A 14,476-nucleotide genomic window follows, 5' to 3' on the forward strand; every position below is an offset into this window, starting at 1 on the left:
CACTATGTTAGGCATTCCTTCTTCAGACTTCTCAGTGAAGACCTAAACATAGAAGTCATTAAGCATCTCTGCGATTTCCAAGTTTCCTGTTACTGTTTCTCCTTCCTCACTGACCAATGGGCCTACCCTATCCTTGGTCTTCCTCTTGCTTCTAATATATTTATAAAAAGTCTTCTTGTTTCCCTTTATGGCCGTAGCTAATTTGAGCTCATTTTGTGCCTTTGCCTTTCTAATATTGCCCCTGCATTCATGTGTTGTTTGCCTATATTCATCCTTTGTAATTTGTCCTAGTTTCCATTTTTTTATGATTCCTTTTTTATTTTGAGATCACGCAAAATCTCCTGCTTAAGCCAAGGCGGTCCTTTGCTATAGTTTCTATCTTTCCTACACAGAGGAATAGCTTGCTTTTGGGCCCTTAATAATGTCCCTTTGAAAAACTGCCGACTCTCCTCAGTTGTTTTTCCCCTCGGTCTTGCTTCCCATGGGACCCTACCTACCAGCTCTGAGTTTACCAAAATCCACCTGCCTGAAATCCACTGTCTCTATTTTGCTGTTCTCCCTTCTACCCTTCCTTAAAATGGTGAACTCTGATTTTCATGATCACTTTCACCCAAGCTGCCTTCCACTTTCGGATTCTCAAGCGGTTCCTCCCTATTTGTTAAAATCAAATCTAGGACAGCTTCCCCCCAGTAGGTTTTTCAACCTTCTGAAATAAAAAGTTGTCTCCAATGCAGTCCAAGAACTTACTGGATAATCTGTGCATCGCTGTGTTAGTTTCCCAACATATATCTGGGTAGTTGGAGTCCTCCATCACCACCAAATCCTGGGCCCTGGATGCTTTTGTTGGTTGTTCTTTATTTAAAAAAAAAAAAAAAAAAAAAAAGCCTCTTCCATCTGGGTAGGTGGCCTGTAGTAGACTCCTAGCAGGACATCACCCTTGTTTTTCACACCTTTTAGCTTAATCCAGCAGCTCTCAACACATCCGTTTCCTATGTCCATCTCCACCTCAGTCCAAGTGTGTACATTTTTAATATATAAGGCAACACCTCCTCCCTTTTCCCCATCTGTCCTTCCTGAGTAAGCTGTACCCTTCCATACCAACATCCCAATCATGTGTATTATCCCACCAAGTTTCTGTGGTGCCAACAATGTCATAGTTGTATTTATTTATTAGCACTTCCAGTTCTTCCTGCTTATTACCCATACTTCTTGCATTTGTACATAGGCATCTAAGATATTGATTTGATCTTGCCTCCCAGTTTTGCCCTGACCCTCCTTTTTCTCTGCCATTATAGCCCATGCTCCATCCCATTTCTGACCCATCTCCCAGGTCTCCATCTTCTCTACTTACCTGTGGGCTTTTTTCCCCTGTCCCTGTTGAACCTAGTTTAAAGCCCACCTCACTAGGTTAGCCAGTCTGTGCCCAAATAGGGTCTTCCCTCTCCTCGAAAGGTGATCGCCATCTCTGCCTAGCAGTCCTTCTTGGAATAGCATCCCGTGGTCAAGGAAGCCAAAGCCCTCCTGGCAACACCATTTACGTAGCCGGGCATTCACCTCCAGGATGCACCTGTCTCTGCCTGGGCTCCTACCTTTGACAGGAAGGATTGAAGAGAATACCACCTGCACCCCAAACTTCTTCACCCGTTTTGTGGGAGTTGGAGGACATTCTCCTGGTCCTTCTCTTCTCTGTTGTACCATTGCTGCATTTTCTCTCCAATACAGTACAGCACTTCCAGAGTGCCAGTCCCACTGCCACAGAGGAGTTTGCATAGAATCAATGTGTCATGCACGTGTTTTCTCAACAGCAGATTGGAAGCGGACATGTTGCACCAATGCATCAGAGCAATCCTAGGCTCTTCTTGCTGCTTGAAAGTTGTCCATCAGCCAGGAATCAGCTGCATGCTCCATTGAAAAATGCATACCGTAAGGGGCATGTGATTCCCTGGAGTTAGCTGGTCCAGTCTTAGGTTCCCTTTGGATATTTCCATTCCTGTTTCTCCCTAGTGCCCTGTAGCAGGAAGGGCAATCCTGAAAACTCTTGCTTCTGCCTGCATAGAAGGGGACTCCAAGGGTGTTATCAGAATGAATAGATATATGTACATGTTCCTGGGCCAGAGACCATTTGAAACAGTGTAGCATTTCCATGTGGATAAAATGTGGTGTTGGTGTGATGGACCTGCCAGTTATTACAGGCGGAGTGCCAGCCGTTCCAAAAGTTCAGGTTAGATAACTTTGAAGACCCTGTTTTCAGCTGCTTATAACTTGGCCAACCTTCCCTGTTCTGGCTGAAGTCTTCAGTGCTGGGTGACTTCCTGAGACTGAATTGTTTTTGAAATTTTCATCTAAGGTGGTTCAGCCACTTCTGAAAACGAAATAAGGGGCAGTATGCTCTTTGTGTGTTTGCTTGTGTCCATTCCAGGCCAGGTATGCATGTTCACCACAAAGACCCGTGCTGGCAGCTTTTCCCGCAGTGGTATCCAAAGAGCTGTGCATGGTTTATAGAAGAAGTGCCACCCGCACCCCACCCCTTCAGTTCCTTCTTACTGCAGCCGAGACAATGGCTTCTGCCCTATCAGCGAGGTGGGCATCGTGGCTTGAGTTGTCTGGGCTCTGCACACTTCAGCGGTCCATCCAGGGCATCTCCTTTGACGGTCTGGCCCTGTTTTCTGAGCAGACAAAAAGCAGATTTTCTGGGCTGCAGACTGTAGGGCTTCTTTATGCTCCCTGGGCCTTTATACACCTGCCCCCATGAGGAAGCATTTTAAGATCCAGGAGCCTCAAAGATTTGGGGGCCCAGATCAGATTGGAGCTCCTGCCAAAAGAAGAGGAGGGACTTTAAGTATTACCAAAGCCAAAGCCAGCCACCGGTCACAGTGACCCTGTCTGGGCTCTCTTCTGATACCTGCCCAGTAACAAGCAGGCATTTTGATGGTGTAGCTGAGGGGACCTCCTAATCTCTAGCCCGAATACAATCTCCCTTTTGTTTTCCTCTGGTTTACTGCCCTGTCTCACTGCAGGGACTCCTGTAACATCAGACCAGTGGGAGCTCGGCACTATAGCAGTGGGTACTTCTTCACCTCTGTCCCCCTGCCCCCTTCAGGGCCCCCTTCTCATGAGCAACTGTGCTGTGGGTGGGGGCTGTAGAGGAAGCTCCCAGTGAATTAAGGGGGAAGGTGTTATTGTTAGTACGTTCTGATGGGGGTTTACAACCCATTTTGGACCTGCTAGACCTCAACAAATACCTCAGAAGTTGAAGTTCCACATGGTCTCTCAGACGTCCATTGTCCCCTCCCTTGGATCCTGGAGGTTGGTCTGCTGCCCTCGGCGTAAAGCGTGGTGCTCTCACGTTTCAATTCTTCATGGCCGCAGTAGGTTTCTGCAGTGTGTAGTGGGCAGACTCGCTACCAGGTTGCAACGCTCCCATTCTGCCTAGCCACATGGCCACAGCTGTTCACAAAATGTATGACTGTAGTCGCAGGCTGTTTCAGATGCCAGGTGTTCAGATCTACCCATACGGTGACCATGGGTCACTCAAGAGTTACAGGTGTGCAAGCCACTTGCCAAGCAGTGAACCTGTTGATAAATGTACAGCGATCAACATTAGCCCTGGTGCGAAGGCTAGAGTTCATCAGAGCTGTCCTCAACTCTGCTCAGGCCAGGGCATTCCTCCCAGAACCCTGATTTGAGAGCAGTGTCTGGTGACTTGGGCAGTCAGGTCTATCACTCACTCACCAAAGCTCTGGCTGTCGAGGCAAATGGCAGAATGCCCCTTTCTAGTTCAACATGCAGAATTGTGCCTCAGACCCTGGCTGGTTGTTGCTCTGTTCCCTAGCCAAGCATTACTCACAAGGTCCTCACAATTCCGACATATATACACTCAACTCCCAGGAGTGGTGGTCCGGCCTATGCTACGTGTCAGAGTGGGTGCTGGTGTTGTGATTCTCAGAAGTATCCAACCTGGATGTATCCATCTCAGCATTCTCATAATTTGGAGCCTGTGATCCTGGGAAGGTGTGTTCACTACCTATGAACATCAGGAATCTCAGGCCTATCTGTCTGGCTTGCAAAGTGTTCCAAGTTCTGAGACGCAAGGTAGCGTCCGTGTTCTGTGTCGACAGATGGAAAAGCCAGGTCATAGGTCCTCTGTCCTCCTTCTCTTTTCCTGTGTGACATGCTGTCCTCCCCAGTGTCCGTAACATGGTGGCAGATCACCTCATAAGTCCTTCTTCTCTCACCGCAATTTGGTCCCTCCACTCAGAGGTCGTCAGGGTGATCTCCCAGAAGTGGGGAAGGCCTGAAGTGGACCTGTTTGCCGCCAGGCAGAACAGAAAAGGTCGAGTTCTGTCTTCTGTGAGATCTTGGCAGCAGCTTGCTAGCTCATGTGTTTCTCCTGCCCCTGGCAGGCAACCTGATGTACACCTGTGCACTGTCCCACTTATCAGTAAGTTCCTCCTGAAGATGAAGGACAAAGAGCCTGTCAGCATGATTGCCCTAGCGCGACCTTGCCAGCGTTAGTTTGACATGCTCATGGACATAGCACTCGTGCCCGGGTTGGCTGTTCCCTACCACCTGGACCTCACAGGTCCACACATGGTTACTGCACCCAAGTCCTGCTCCCCTGCACATCTCCGTGTTGAAGCTGTGCAGCTGAGTCTCAAGGAACAAGTCTGCTTCAGTCAGGTTCACCAGGTTCCCTTAGAACGCCGAAAGTTCTCCATCGGAGCTACTTACCTGGCGTAGCGCAAGTGCTTCTCTTACTGGGTGTTGGAGTGGAACCTCTTTTGGTTCCGTCATTTTTACAGTCCACCCTGGGTTACCTGCTTCATGTGAAGCCCAGGGGCCTTGCCCTCTCATCAGTCGAGGTGTGCTTGGCAGCCCTGTCTGCCTTTCATCCAAAGTAGATCAGTCTTCTCACATGCAGTGAAAAACAGGCCATTCATGAAGGGCCATGAGAGGCTCTTCCCACAGGTTTGGGATTTCCCAGTAGGACTTCAACCTCCCTTTGAGCTCTGGCCTCGTGCTATCTTTGATATCGCTCGTGGCAGGTCACCTTCCTCGTAAGTATCGCCTGGGCAAGGCAAGTATCTGAGATTAAGGGTTGCACTTTGGGACACTGGTATATTCTGTCCTACAGAGGCACAATCCAGCTGTGTCCCTGTCTTGCCTTCCTGCCACTGGTGGTATTGCAGTTCCATGTCAACCAGGAGATCTTCCTTCTGTTGTTCTTTCTGAAGCCACACGCCTCCAGCAAGGAGAAGCATCTACTCATTTTAGACATCTGACGTGCCCTGGCTTTCTGCCTTGAGTGAAACAAGCCCTTCCATGGGTCTACTCAACACTTCACTGCAGGGGCTGACAGTGAAGGGTCTCCCAGTAATGTTTCCTCTAAACTTTTTCCTTCCACATGCACTTTTTTTTCCCATCCATGTGTGAAATGATTATTTTTATGTGCACTGAGGCATTGTGAATATGCACAACCAATAGAAACACAAAACGTAGCTTTGAGCACTCTGCTAGTCAGCTGGGCAGCTTCTGATTTTCTCCCAAGTGGCCACACAAGCACACATCTTACAAGGAACAGTGTCTCCTGATGACTTTTCAGAGGCTTTTGTGCTGTGTCCATAGCTGCTACAACCTGGCAGTTACAGCAAATTTTGTAACCCTTTTCCCCATGTTGAAAAAACCTTGACAGTCACTGTGTTGAGAAGTTCCATTCTTGCAGCAGGCTCTTGGGATGGGCCTCTGCCTTCCCTATGGAAAGGTTTTCAAATTAGCCTCTGACGTTCTGAGCCTCTAAAAATACCTTGGTTTGCAGGGTTTTCAGTCTGGAAGCTAATGGCCTTTGGACTGAGTAGTCTTCTACCCTTACAGATGGTATCCCCTGTGTTCGCCTCACCACGGAACAAGTGAACATGTGTGTGTCCAGGCCTGCGGGACTTGTGAAACTGGACTTGCCCTAGTTGCCAGGCACCAAACTAACACCGGAGTGCCTGTGTCCCACGTGCCTACTGCTGGCACTCAGGCAGCATGGAAAAGGAGGTTGCAGAAGCCAGAGAGTGAGAGGAAGTGGTTGGTAGGAGCAGTGGCAGAGGAGCAGTGAGAGGCAAGCTGGGAAAAATAGCTGTAAAACTGACTAGTAAAGCGTCTTTTACCCCCCGCTTGGTCCACATAGAAGTAGCAGCCTGCTGCTGCTAACAGTTATTCTGTTAGCTCAGCTGGAGAGGACTGTACTGCAGATCTAACAGTCCGAACCTTGCGGATGGATTGAGTTATGGGTCAGGATGATTGCACAGGATAAATTGGTAATACTGAAATGTTGTTGTGTGATTTAGGAAATGGCATTCAAAAGGAGGGTTAAGGAAACTAAATTTGCGAAGTCAAACACTCAAAAGCTAGGACATGCCAGAATTAAGGGGAAAATAGCATGTGATTATATAATTAGCCTGTAATACGACGTAGAAAGGCAAAGGGGCCAAATTAAGGTGGACAGTGCAATCTTGGGTTAGCCTCCTTATGCATATACATTATGGTGCTATCTTTGATGACATGATCATGTTCTGTCAATTCTGCCATGTACAAACTGGCAAGAGCTTAACTCTGTAGTCTTAACGTTTGGATGGAAATGGTTTATACAGCACCATAGAAAGGAGAGAAAATGTGGTTCCTGGCCTGCTGAGCTCAAATTCTGAGCTAGAGAACATAAGAGCAGGATGTGGAGGAGGGGAAGCTAGGGAAATAAGGAGGTTGGAGGAAATGAACTATTTGCAAAGATCATCCACGTTATTACTCTTCTGTGCTTTCTTGTTTTCAGTGCGGTCAGGCACGAGTGAGAGAAAAGCTAGCTCCGGAGCTGCTAATAGCCATGGGGAGTGAGCCAGCAGCAGAGTCTTGAGATGCTTGGAGAAGTGTAGGCTGTGAGCGGCAGTGCGGTGCAATTTGTTGGGAGGAAACAGCCTAAGGGCTTGTCTACCTAGTGGACGGATACCAGCATAGCCATATGAAGGCAATAATGTGCTGCAGCTATGCCAGTCAGTTTCCCTGCGTAGACAAGCCCATGGACAGGAGTGGCCGGCGCATGGGTGCACTCTGGAGGAGTAGAACACAAGGAGAGCTGAGAGGCAGGCTCATGCAGAGCCTTGCTGGTGAGCACAAGGCAGAAACAGCTCAGGGTTTTCGCTCACAAAAGCTATTGGTGCCCAGTCCATGTGCTCCAGTAATGATGGGTGACTTCTCCAGTACGTGATAACCCTCCCTTGTCGTTGGACCTCTTCCTCTTCAGCATGCCTTAGAAGAGAGGCTGCTGGGCCAGCCTCAATTTCTGGTCAACAGTGGTGGGATAGGGAACCTCTTGGTTCCATCTTGGTTTGGTTCATATTTTATGTTTATAAACCAGAAAGTGACAGTTTGACTCTTTTTTCCCATCCCACAGTCTTCCAAAAAGCCCAAAACAGCGGAGGCTGACACGTCGAGTGAGCTGGCTAAGAAAAGCAAAGAAGTGTTCAGGAAAGAGGTAAGGCTGCTGCGATGGATTTTGTAAAGCCCAGGCTAGAGGGCAGCAGTATGTCCTGTCCTTGGCAGAAAGGCGTATTCTAGATCTTTACCTGGGCTCATATTTTAGTAATCCCTTAGACCGGCTATCGTACACGTAGTTGTAGAGCCTTAAAAATCCCCTGAAGGAAGTGCTGGACCTACTGAAGTCGATGGCAAAACTCTGTACCGCTTTAAATGGGGTAGAATTTCACCACCATGTGCCCTGAAGGAAGGGAGGGTGGCTTTATATCACCTGGTGGCATTCAGGAAGCATGAAGACCCGGGACCTGAGAACAGACCCTACTTAGGGCCCTTGTTAAGCCAGAGGTGACTTAGGGACTGTTTGCTGTGGGAAGGGGAGTCTCTTCAGATGGACTTGCTGCAGATGAGCAGAAGAGGAGCCATTTTCCAAGCAGCATGGTAACATAGGCAGCACTCTGCAAGTGACTGGGTTGTGATCCAATGAGAATCTCCTGTCTTCATGCTAATTGCCTGTGAATAGCCCCAAGTTACTGCATTAAAGGGAAAACCCAATTCCCATTGTGCAGGACAGTGGAAAGTAAAGGCTCCAGAACTGTAGATACACACAATCCTGTAGGTTGCTTCCAGAGGGTCCAATCCTGACTGCCTTCCTCTAGCTGAACTCTTAAGGGCATAAAGGGAGCTTTGCCTGGGGAAGGAGTTCAGGATTGGGTCCGTGCTTCCATTTCTCCCACTAGATTTGTTTTTTCTGTGTACTAAAGTGAATCGGTGGCTTTTGAACAGCTAGCTCCCTGTTTTAACTGACTTTTGTGTATGTGGGGCATGCGTTAAGAAAGGCATAGCTGTTAGGAGAAAATATAGGGGTGTCTAAGACTAGAGAGTATGTGATCCGCTGGTACATGTACATGTTATAGGTCCCCCTTTGCACCTGTCCACTGAGGATATGAGTTGTTACAGAACTTGGACTCTTCCCTTGAGCTATAGGCTTTTAGTGGGGAGAGTCCCTGGTTCAGTTTGCCCAGTCTGTTGGCCAGAGATGGCAACTGCTACAAATCTGTGATGTGACTGACCATCATTTACCACACTCAGACTTGGTCTTTCCTTACTCACTGCTGGTGTGACAGCTGGGATCCATCCCTTGAACTCCACCAAAAAGGTCTCACGTTATTTAATAGCTCTATGGACCATTGCCTTTAAGTTCACTATTGGAAAAGTAAAAATGTTGTTTGGGAGGTGGTTTAAAGGGATGAGTTTTACCCCTTCTTGCAGACGTTCCTGGGCACAAAACTGTCTGTAGCTACTCGGCAACGGCATGAGGCATTCTTATTTACTGCTCTCTCTCCTTCCAATCTCCAGATGTCCCAGTTCATTGTGCAGTGCCTGAATCCCTACCGCAAACCTGACTGCAAAGTAGGAAGGATAACCACAACAGAAGACTTCAAACACTTAGCACGCAAGGTATCCTGGCTTTATTGCAGCATCTGTGCATATGTGGGTTAAGCAAATCAGGAATCATGTTTCACTCAGTATCCCTAAGGAAGCTATAGTACCTGATGCTGTGCCTGGCAAGCCTGCCGTGGGTTGGAGTGGGGTAGGAAAGCTAATGCAGAGGAGGGGGACATGGTTTTCAAGCAGCTCTTGGGGCTTAACCTCCTTGCTCCCTCTGGGCCTTTTTCCAGCCATAGGGGATGGATCACAAACTTCTCACTTCACCCACACCTGCACCCAGTCCACAGGCATGTGACAATCAAACATGCTGGAGGAAGGGTGTGCCTGGGGCATTTCCCTTGAGAGACTTCCTGTGTTGCCAAAGGACCATGATGCATTGTGAGCAGCCTTTCCACACCAGAAGATAGGAGTAGGACTTGGTGCATCTGGTCTGCTGACTGGCTTGATGGTGGCCAGCTGTGCCTCTGCTTCAGGGGAAGGAGACAATGCTATTTGGGTCAGTTATCAAACTTGCCTGTAGAGGAAATTTCTTCCTTTCTGCCCTCAGTGGCTTGGTTGGCTTTGGAGCACAAAGGGGCTTTGCTCTGTCTAATGTAATTGCAGATGTTCTCCCTGCTCCTCTGCATATATAATCCCTTTGGAATCCCACTCTGCTGCTGGACTTACTTAAATCTAGTGGCAATGAGTTCCCTGGGTGAATTACTCGTTGTGGTGGTATAAGAGGGGATTTCTTTCCATCTTAAATTTGTGTAGCCTTTCACTGGATTTTTCCTTAGCTCTTTTTTGATTGTATATCTCAGTCATGTACCCCAGGAGAGAGTGGAATAGCTTGTCCAAATATCCCTGCTTCCACTGGGAGGAAAGTCCTCCATTCCATCCCAGTCAGCACAATGCATATGAAATCCTCCCTGTTCATAGGCATGTGCCTTCCAGCTTCCTGGGTCAAGGAGTAACCTTTGCATTTCTTGCTTCCTTTCCAGCTGACTCATGGTGTAATGAACAAGGAACTGAAATACTGCAAGAACCCAGAAGATCTGGAGTGCAATGAGAATGTGAAGCACAAAACTAAGGAGTACATTAAGAAATACATGCAGAAGTTTGGGGCGGTTTACAAGCCCAAAGAGGACACGGACTTAGAATAACCAGCTCTAACTTCTGGAAGGAGAGAGATCCAGCCCTTTGGACCTAACGAGCAGGAATCCTCCTCACTAACCTTGGAGACTGTCCATGTGGACAGGCCTTACAGATCTGACATGACCCTGCATATTCTTTAACAGAAATAACCCTGTTTCTGTTTGAAATGAAGTATCTGCCCCCTGATGGAGGGCGAAGCAGAGCGGCAGAATGGAGACAACTCCTTCCATCTTCTTCCTCTCCACAGGCAAACCGGGTCTCAAATCTGGCGGTGCTGTTCAGCGCACTGACCCATGCGCACATCTTGTGTCCCCAAGATCTGTATTATATTTTAACGTATATGTGAATATATTGAAAATTTTCTTTTTGCTTTTAGCCTGACACGTGGTGATATCACGGGAACACTTTGTAAGGATAGTTTTGTTTTGTTTTTTCGTTCTCTTGCAAGGTTAATCTGTTATCATGTAAATATTCAGGAACGGGCTGCCTCTGGGTTTCTGGCAGGTCTCGTGCTATGTTGATAAGATTGATTTTACTGCTTAAATCATTTTACTTTATCCAATTTTTACTGAACTTTTTATGTAAAAAAAAAATTTAAAAAATAAAATAAAATGAAATGAAAGAATGTACTTGGACTGCCAATTGCTTGTGGGCCAAGCTGGGCAATAGCAAAAGCTCTCTGCTGTTCTGAATATAACTGGGCAGTTGGGTGACTCATCTGAGAGCAGACAGTTGTGTTCAGACACAGCTATGGGGACTTACTCTTCGCTTAGTAATTAGCGTCATCCTCCAAGAGAGGCCAAAATTACTGTGGTGGAGTGCACTCAACCAAGCTCCCAGCGCTAGGCTATACTGTCTCCACCCCAAAGAGCTGAGAGTGCAACCTATCATACAGAATGGGAGGGCCGAGCAGCCCCAGAACAATGCAGTGCCTTGTACAGGAATAGAACCCAGATCCCTTAGTTGGCAGCCAGATGTCCTTCCCTGGTGGTGCAGAAACAGAGGACTGCTTGTCCTGGAGTCTGCCAAAATAAATCAGAGAGCAGGGCCAGTATTAGACTCGCTGGGCCCCGCACTGAAGGCAGAGCAACTTTGCTTTCTGCGGCACCATGGGTCATGATTACATTTCAAAAGGATCACCGGCTGGGCTGGGCTGGGCAGCTCCTGCTAAGAAGCCATTCACGCTGCTGAAGTGGTTCTCAACTTCTTTAATTGGATTAACAGCCATCAGGCAGTTAAGCCAATCAATTAAATAGAGAACTGCATGCGTGAGGAGCTCAGGTAAGGTGGGGGTCTGAGGCTAGGAGGGAGGGTAGAGCTGGTCAGCTCCCTGGCTTTCAGCCTCTGCAGGAGATGGTGTCCCCCCCCAACACCCCAGCAGGGTTCCTGTAGCTCGTGCTGCCAGTCAGGGCTCTTCCTCAGCTGGCTTCCAACCTTGGGAGTCGGGTCCCCCTGCACATCCCCGGCCAGGCTTCCTACAGCTGGCCCGGGCTCTGCACCAGCTGGCTTCCAGCTACGGGCATCAGGGGTCCCCCCTGGCCCTAGCTGGCTCCCAGCTGTGGGGATGGGGATTCCCCCTCCCGCCCGCTACTGGCCAGGGGTCTGTGCCCCAGTTGGCTTCTAGCTGCGGGGGTTGGGGTTCCCCCTGCACCCAGGTGGCTCGTGCTGCCAGCCGGAGCTCTATTTCCCCCAGCCGACTTCCAGCCACAGGGGTCCCTGTGCCTCCCCAGCTCCCCGCAGCCTGAGAGACTCCTAGCCCCAAGTGTGACTCTCATAGCTCCTGATTGTGGGGTTTAAGCTGGGGGAGGAGTTTGGGGATGTATCTTTCCACCCCCACAACTCTGATTATAGTAAATGTAGTGTTATTTTATGAATCTATTTCCCCTTTTCTATGAAACAATTATGAATCTATAAACAGGAGGGGGCGCAATTTTATGTTCTTGCCTCAGGTGCAAAATTAGCTAGTCACCGCTCTGCCTTCCCTCCCTCTGCCACCCCCCACCCCCCATTTTTGAATTGCCTTGGGTCACCCACTCTTCCTGAATTGTCAAAATGGGTCTCCATCTGGAAAAGGTTGGGAACGGCTGATCTAGACCTTTAGTAAATTATAACAGTCTTGCACAACCTTCTCGATAACAAACTAGGGCAATACAACCGAGACGTTACTAGAAGGTGCGTGTATTACCGGTGGCACAAGCGTTCCCAGAGAGTACTCAGAGGTAGCTCAGTGGTTTGAACATTGGTCTGCTAGATCCAGGGTGGTGAGCTCCATCCTTGAGGAGGCCACTTAGGGATCTGCAGCAAACAAATTCAGTTAAGGGGAGAAAAAAAATTCTGCCAGGGATGGTGCTTGGTCCTGCCAAGAGGGGAGGGGACTGGACTTGATGACCTTCCAAGGTCTCTTCCAGCTCTATGAGAGGTGTATCTCCATATATCAATGGGTCAGTGTCATGTAGGAAGGGCATAATGAGTGCCATTTCATAGGGATTGGTTTCATTCAGTATCTTCCATCAGTGATTTAGAAAATGGCAGACTGCGCTGACCAAGCTGGGAAGAGTTGCAAGTTTGTTTGGAGGTTAAGGATGGAAATTCAAAACAATCTAGAGAAATTGCCTTAAGGTAAATAGAATGACGTTCAGTAATGACAAGTGCACAATACTTAACTTAGGAAGAAACAATCCATCTCTCACACACAACATGGGAAGTGACTGCCTAGGAAGGAGTACTGTGAAAAGGGACCTAGGGGCCATAGTGACAGTTTGGAGGTGTACTGAAATAAATTGCCTAGGGAGGTTGTGGAATCTCCATCACTGGAGATATTTAAGAGCAGGCTAGACAAATATCTATCACTGAGGGTCTAGATGGGTGCTTGGTCCTTCCATTAGTACATGATGACCTCTGACTGTCCCTTCCAGTTCTATGATTCTATAGCCCCTGTTCTGCACATGGGACAGCGGTGGCACAGAGTAACTGTCTTGCTGCACTCTTGTGGTGATTCAGCAGCAGACCCAAGGTTTAGAGCCCAGCCCTCCTGACATCATGGCCTGAGCACCTATCTCTGAGACAGAGTCTCTTCTGAGCTCTTAGGCCTTTGACAGCCACCTATTGATGACCATAGATAGATTTGTGGATCCTGCGCAGATGGCAGAATTGAGCCAAGCAGCCTTGTTTTCATGATAGCTCTTGGCTGGGATCACAACTGATCGGTGTGTGCAGGAGCATTTAAAGGCGCCAGCTGAGGTCAGGGCCCCATTGTGCTGTGAGCAGCTTACACATGCATGGTGACATGGTCCCTGTTCCAAAATGGAGTGAGGGGGAAGTGACTGAGGGACATATGTGCATGATGACACTAGGTCTTCTGACTCCCAGTCCAGTGCATGTGACCTATGTAGAGAGGCTGAGGGATTCAGTCTCAGTTTGCAGAAAGAGAAGGCTGAGGGCCAATTTGATAGCAGCCTTCAACTCCCTGAAGGGGAGCTCTAAAGAGGAAGAAGAGAGACTTCTCAATAGTGAGGGATGGCAGAACGAGGAGCAATGCTCTCAATTTACATTTGGGGAGGTCTAGGTTGAATATTAGGAAAAACTATTTCACCAGGAGGGGGGTGAAGCACTGGAATGTGTTACCTAGAGAGGTGGTGGAATCTCCATCCTTAGAGGTTTTTAAGTCCTGGCTTGACCCAGCCCTGGCTGGGATGATTTAGTTGGGGTTGGTCCTGCTTTGAGCAGGGGCCTGGACTCAATGACCTCCTGAGGTCTCTTCCCACCCTAGGATTCCATGATCCACCAGAATGTGTTCTCTCCCCTGCGAATGGACATCCAGAACTTGATGTTGTAAACCAGTCCTCTCCTAAGACAACATGAGCAGCTGTCACAGAGGGAAGGGGAAGGGGAACAGCCGAGTGCTTCACTGAATTGGAAGAGGGGAACAAGTGCTCTGTTTGTTCAAGGCTGAGTGGCATCTCCCGATGCTTTATATAAACTGCAAATGGGATCAGCAAAAGGACATCCTATCTTCACTTGCTCACATTGCTCCTGGAGGTGGGAGCCCCTTCGCTGCCAATGGTATTAGCTCATGGCTGAGCTGAGCTAAAAAGGGAAACCTCTGCTAGCCAGCATGCATAGCCAGCTCTGAGACAGTGAGTCAGTATTTTGGCTTAAGGCTAATGGAGATCATTCAACCCTCCCCTCAGCCCTACACTGTGCTGCTACACTTCCAATCGCAGCAGGATTTCACCGCTGTGGTTTAGAAGAGCATCTGGCTTCATACAGCAACTGTCAGACCTGGAGGCCCTGGCCTGGCAGAGCATGTGCTTACCTTTAAGTACAAGCTCTGTGCTTTGCTGAATCGGAGCCGAAGTCGACTTATGTGCTTTACGTTGGA

At 48.5% G+C, this 14,476-nt stretch overlaps 1 protein-coding gene across 2 annotated transcripts in view; it reads left to right on the forward strand.

Annotated features, from left to right (window-relative positions):
• Nucleotides 1–10,714, forward strand: part of SETD2 (SET domain containing 2, histone lysine methyltransferase) — a 169,561-nt gene extending 158,847 nt beyond the window's left edge. For both annotated transcript variants that reach the window (XM_074985253.1, XM_074985254.1), the window contains 3 exons: nt 7,430–7,510; nt 8,869–8,970; nt 9,942–10,714. In XM_074985253.1, the coding sequence (XP_074841354.1) occupies nt 7,430–7,510; nt 8,869–8,970; nt 9,942–10,103 (345 nt within the window). In that variant the 3' untranslated portion in view covers nt 10,104–10,714. The remainder of the gene's footprint in view (nt 1–7,429; nt 7,511–8,868; nt 8,971–9,941) is intronic.
• The last annotated feature ends 3,762 nt before the right edge of the window (nt 10,715–14,476 follow it).

Source organism: Carettochelys insculpta, chromosome 2 (assembly GCF_033958435.1).
Source record: "Carettochelys insculpta isolate YL-2023 chromosome 2, ASM3395843v1, whole genome shotgun sequence".
Taxonomy (NCBI): Eukaryota; Metazoa; Chordata; order Testudines; family Carettochelyidae; genus Carettochelys; species Carettochelys insculpta.